The sequence below is a fragment of the Balaenoptera ricei genome, chromosome 11 (assembly GCF_028023285.1).
Source record: "Balaenoptera ricei isolate mBalRic1 chromosome 11, mBalRic1.hap2, whole genome shotgun sequence".
Classification (NCBI taxonomy): Eukaryota; Metazoa; Chordata; class Mammalia; order Artiodactyla; family Balaenopteridae; genus Balaenoptera; species Balaenoptera ricei.
The window spans coordinates 87311672-87317671 of record NC_082649.1 but is presented as its reverse complement, the minus strand read 5'-3'; the positions used below and the strand labels follow the sequence as shown (position 1 = coordinate 87317671).

Here is a 6000-nt window from a genome sequence, read left to right as displayed (position 1 = left end):
AGCATGCGCTGGACGATAGAAGTACAGCCCAATGTAGAGTACAAATGCAGGTTGTACAGCAGTTAGAGCTACAGGTAAAACCACATTTATTTTTGATATTACCTCAGTATTCCTCCACTTCCAAATTTCTGTAGTGTTCTGGAATGAGTTCCTGTGTACTCATTATTGAATGGAAGGTTTCAAAACCTGTTGTTGTCCTTTCTTTTATCTTATTTTATTTTACTGTATTTTATTTACTTTTCTCTTTGGGAAGGTTCAGCTTCAGTTCCTTCTTGGGCACTGCCGCTCAGACATTTCAAAGCTCTGTGCATCCCTGTATATGCCGCCAACCCTCAGCCTCTGCTTTTTAGCTCTTCCATCTCTCTCTCTCTCGCTTTACCTCCCTTCTCTCTTCTCCTTTTAACTTTTCCGGTTATCTGTTGTTGGTCTAAGCCCTCTCCGTTGCTAATATTATTAACCCGAAGTTAGGAAGACGAGCTGGGGAGAGAGATGGGGAGTGAATGAATGGAGAGAGAGAAAGAGAGCGAGCACGTGAGTGTGTGGGCAAGACTGAGCGAGCCAGCACACATGCAAGGCTGTTCTCCAAAGTTAAAATAGAAACTGTATGTGGATTGATGCCTAATTTTTCATTGTCCCCTTTTTCTCTCCATCACTGAGAACAATTGAGAGTTCACTGCACAAATTTTAAATATGTACACTTACACCCACACATACATATAAACACATATTAGGTACATATAATATATATCATGTAGATATCAGATATATATAGATATATGTGTGTGTGTGTGTGTGTGTATAGAGAGAGAGAGAGAGAAAGAGAGGGGCGGGGAGAGAGAGAGAGAGAGAGAATCTTGTATTTGGAAATTCACTGGGCCATGAGGAATGTACTTTATGACTACAGAAAATTAACTTCTGCAAATGTTCCTGTGGATCACATTTGGGTGAGGGGCATTTTAAGTGTGGGTTCTACTTCCTGATGTAACTTGTTGATGAACCCCACCATATTTTAACGGTAATTCCCTCCTTGGTGTAATTAATAGAAAATTCATTTCTAAAAGTAAAAATTGGGTCAGAAATGGAGATTATTAAAATGTACAATTGCAAAAGGCTGACCCCACAAACCCCATTTATGCAGCCGAGTTCCAAAATGCTTTTGAGTGCTTGATGACTCACTGTGGCTTCTTCCTCTGGCTGGTTCAGTGTAGGCAAGAGGTTAGCCGACTCGGGGAAATTAAAACAATGTTGTACATTATATTGTTACCAGCCATCGAAAAGCCTATTTTGTATGCAAGACAGCAATGCCGAGATATATGGAGAGCCCTAGGCTAAGTACAGAAGATAATTACATTTGGAATTTTACTGAGTTAAGTCATTTACAGCTTCAAATAGTTGCAGAGAAAAATCAGCCAAAACACACTTAAACTTTTTGTTTTGACTTTCAGGATAGAAAGGATTTTTTTTTTTAATTAGTTATCATCTTATATGACAAATCACATTTTAGTTTTAGTCAGAATGTCTCAAAAGTTATTTTCTTTAAGTAGTTAATATTTTTCCATTCAGACTACAGATATGAACTTATTAGGACAGTGGGATATTTATACAGGCAAAGGGCGCATCGTAAAATCCCCGAATTCTTAACATAAGTCTTTGGAAACGTGTTTAAATTTAGCACGTTTTTTGGGAAGGAAAGAAGGAGTATATTTATCTCACCCCCAGAGTTCACTGGTGGTTGAAGCATAGGAGGAAGCCCTTAAAGAATTGGGCTGAACAAAACAAACTCCATGGCTATGGCAACCTGGATTTATATGTCTCAGTGGTGGTGTTTATAAAGTGATCCAAGTTCCTGCATTTATGTATCTAATTGATAAAATTAAATTTTTAATGATCAGCTAGAATAAACGGTTTACCAGAGGTAATGGTTCACCGAGGTTGGCGTTCCAGACTGCAAATCTGAGTGCGGGGCCACTGTTAACTACTCAGGAACTGACTATCTATTTTATTCACTATTCCTCACTCTCCACAGGAAGCGGGTGGGAGAAGGAAAGGAGTTAGATGATCAGTAAGTCAGGTGGTTATCTCCTGGCAGCTTTCATGTTGAGTTTCGGCACATGTGGCCTGGGAGTGGTACAGACCGATATGATGACTCTTGGATTATTTGTGGATTTCATGGAGTCATAGATTTCCCTTCATCCTCCAGTCCTACATCAAACCCAAGGCAGGTTTTTCAACTTTTGATTGGAATCAAAGATGATCACCTGGCCAGAAGTCACTATGTGGTAGTTAACCGGTCATGTTCCTTATAACATTTTTGCTAGCGAGTTTGCTTTAATGGAAGAAGGCAGGGCTGATTCTCAAGAGTTCAGTGTCTTCCTAGCTTGAGAGAGTTGCTGCAACGATGACACAGTGCTTGTCGAGAGCAGGGGTTGGAAAACTACGGACCCTGGGCCGAATCCCATGAGCTGAGAAAGGTTTTTACACTCTGAATAGTTGGGGTAGGGGAGGTAAGAATCAAAGGAAGAATAAATTATATGAAACTCGAAGTTCAGCATCCACGTATAAGGTTGTATTGGAACACGGCCATGCCCATTGATTTACGCATTATCCGTGACTGCCTGTGCTCTACAACAGAAAAGTTGAGTAATTCCAACAGCGCCTCTATGGTCTGCAAAGCTGAAAATATTTACTATCTGGCTGGCCCTTGCAGAAGAAGTTTCCCAAGCAATTCCTGATCTAGAGGAGCAGAAGAAAACAATTTGCATCACATTATTAGCAACTTGTTCCCTTAGGTTCCTGGCTCCCTAAAGGTTGGCTCGCCCCTTCTTATTTCATCCTTCTTTGCCTTGGTATATAAAACCCGTCTAGTCACCATATTGGTCAGGTTCCCCCAAGGGCAGCTTCACCTGCAGTTATTATACTTGCCGATAGGGGGGGGTCGTGGAGAGCTGGCTGAGGGATATTCATTCATCCATCCATTTGCCTACTCGTGCATTTAGCAAACATTACCCGGAGCCTGTAACATGGCAAGAGCCTTGTTGGAGCCACTAAGGAGTATCAGAGTGAGTGAAATGGATAGGGCTGCCCTCCTGGTTCTTATACTCTAGAAAAAAAAAAAAAGACTATAAATAAATAGCTCTCCAGTGGCGCTGTGGCGCTGTTCATTCATCGGGTAGTGTTCGCTGACACTAATGCGTTCTTGAAAACATCAGAAGCGTGCTCCAAGGAGACTTTCAGTGCTAGATAAGGGCCAAACCCAAACGGGTTTTACCCATTAGTTATTTAATCAGATGAAATGCACAAGAAAATGTCAGCAGTTTTCTGTGCCCGATGCCCTTATCAAGGATTAGATGGAGACTCTTTGGGTGGCAGACCTGGTCTGTTTGGGAGAGTTTGGGGCAAAGTACAGTTCTACTCACAGCCAGACCCATTTGAGGCTTCCTGTTTCTCTGATGTTTGTATTTCCATTTGCCATTTCACGCACCCATGTCTGGAAGTGTACTTTTTAATTGACTTAACTAATCATCCTTGTGCCCAGAGAACCCGAGGTACTGGGGAAGCCAGGTCCGTGCAGCAGCTAGGCTACGTGGAAAGGGTGTTCTTGTGTCTCAGCAGCCTTTCTATCTCGTTTCCCGTTGGCATCACCCACCGTCACCTCTCGGTTCTCCCAACAGCAGACTGATATATGGGGCATGCCCTGTATATGACTGAGCCAAGGGCTACTTCTGTTTCCCTTAAAGAAGGCATTTCCCGGTCCAGGAAATACCTGAACCTCCAAGTATCTCAAAGTCTGTTACACAATTACCATTTATTAACTCGAATGTGAAAACCATTTGTGCCACTTAGCACTACAGGAAAGAGCAATCAAGGCCTGAGCGTGTTCCCAAAGGGTGATCACTGTTAGAGTAGGATGAGACCACCACCACCCAGACTCTCTCTGCAGAGCGGTCCTGAGGCCTCTGGTGTTCACGTCTGGGAGAGAGGTCACACGTGCGCCCCCATTGTAAAAACAAACCCACTAAGCTCAAATTGGATCTTACAGTAGAGATCAACAGAGGCTCATTATGTCTACTCTGGAGAATCATTGTGAAAGGATTCCACTGGAGAATTCGGGAGGACAGAGTCAGTCCCAGACGTGACCAAAGCCAGGGAAAACCGCTGGAGTGCTGTCCCGTGTCTCTTGCCAGCCCCCAGATCGAAACCCCAGACACCTCAACTCTGACCCCAAACAGGAGGAGGCCCTTGCGTTTCTTACCGACAGTCAAACCTCCCTAAAGAATTTTATGCAATTTTTTAAAAATCGCCATTGTTCCCCTTGGAGGATAGTGGGGTTGGCCATGTTTCCCTTTACGGTGCTCTGTGTACAACACTGCACTCGAACCGAAAGGAAAAGCCTTTAAGATTCTCGTGGCAGAGTTCAAGCGACCAGGCAGAAATCAAGACGATGGGTTATGGAGTCTGGCTTAGACCTATCTATGCAGCACGGGGTGTGAGATGCATCTGTCTTGTTTTTATTTTTGTTGGAAGGTATCAAAATACATAATGCATGTTTTCTTAGCAGTGGACTCCTTATGTAGAGCTTGTTGACAGAGGAAGGTTGGTTAATTCAGTTCTCATGTTACACCCTGTTACTGGTCTCACTGAGAGAGAAGGCCGGGCGGGGGGACGGTGGTCAAAAAGACATCTTAGTGGGCATTTGAAGCCCTTTGGAATGTTTCTAACTATATTTCATTATGACAAAGGCAGTTGTAATTTTTTGACATTTGTCGATGGACTGGATGGGGATTAGCCCCAACTATTACCAGCAAGCCGAGAAGTTACGGGAGATTCTACACCGTGCACGTAGGCACCTAACATGAAGACAGACGGACACCAAAGAAATCATTTGGGTCGAGGACAGGGAATGTCCTTTTTGAGGTCAGGGGATGTATTCTAAGATTCCACCCGTTAGATGTTCTCTGTTGACAGGAGTCTTCTGGATGATAGATAGTCATGGAAATGAGTCAGAAGTGGAGGGGAAATCCCTGCCGTCGGTGTGCACGGTCTTACATCGGTCATGAGTGTAAGGCTCCCTCCCCACAGGACGGAGGGGCAGAGACACAGGGAGTGGGGACGTATTGAGAGTCAGGGTCGCCCCCCCCATCCCCCCAGTGCCATGGCCAGGGTTGTAAGGAAGCACCTGAAGCTTCCGTGAGAGTTGAGCACCTACTGTCCCCCAGATTTAAACCCATACTCATACAGTTATGTGGGTTCACTCCAACGGGAGATGCTCAGCCATCAAGCTGGGGATAAGGTATCTCGGTGGCTGGGTCAGAATTCCATTTTGGAAAAAGGGAAAAGCATCCAGTTTAACAGACGACAAGCAAAAACAGTCTTCTGATGGACTTGCCTGTCTTGGAAAGACGTTCGTGGTATAGATACAGTTTTCTGGCCGTATTTATTCTTTTTAATCTGTTGTGTGACCTTACTCAGTCCTTAACCTCTTTGGTGTACGAAGATGGACTTTGAAGGAAAGAAAAGAGGAGCCTGGGGGGTTCGGCCTGCGTATCATGTCCAGGGCGCAGCATGTGTCAGGGGACACGGCTCAGGACAGGCTCCCTACAGCCCCTCAGCCTCAAGACCCTTTACAGTGGATATTGAAAGCAGCCAAAGGGAAAAGAAGCCACCCACTCCGTGGGGATGAACTGCCTGGCCCCGGGCAGGGAGTGCGGGTGGAGGGGTGCAGACCTTCTATTCATGAGTCATTTGATTCCATTCAGTCGCTGTTCATCAAGCACCTAGTGTATTCCAAGCCCTGGATATAGATAAGTAAGGCAGTTTCTTCCTTCCTGTAATGTGGAGGTGTCAGGGAAAAGAGCTCCTGGCAAGGACATTCCAGTCCAAGGGAGCCTCTTGAGAATATGCCTAGGTTGTAGGAGAGGGAGAAGGAAAGTGGAAGAATATTGTGTTCTTTTTAAAATTCATCTCTCTGTTCACCAGGATGGGATGGTGACCAGCCATTGC

At 44.6% G+C, this 6000-nt stretch overlaps 1 protein-coding gene across 10 annotated transcripts in view; it reads left to right on the top strand.

The window, feature by feature from the left end:
* Positions 1-6000, top strand: part of FOXP1 (forkhead box P1) — a 586392-nt gene that overhangs the window by 543070 nt on the left and 37322 nt on the right. For all 10 annotated transcript variants that reach the window (XM_059940183.1, XM_059940174.1, XM_059940180.1 and 7 more), the window contains one exon: positions 1-74. This exon is cut by the window's left edge and continues 14 nt beyond it. In XM_059940183.1, coding sequence (XP_059796166.1) covers positions 1-74 — 74 coding nt within the window. The remainder of the gene's footprint in view (positions 75-6000) is intronic.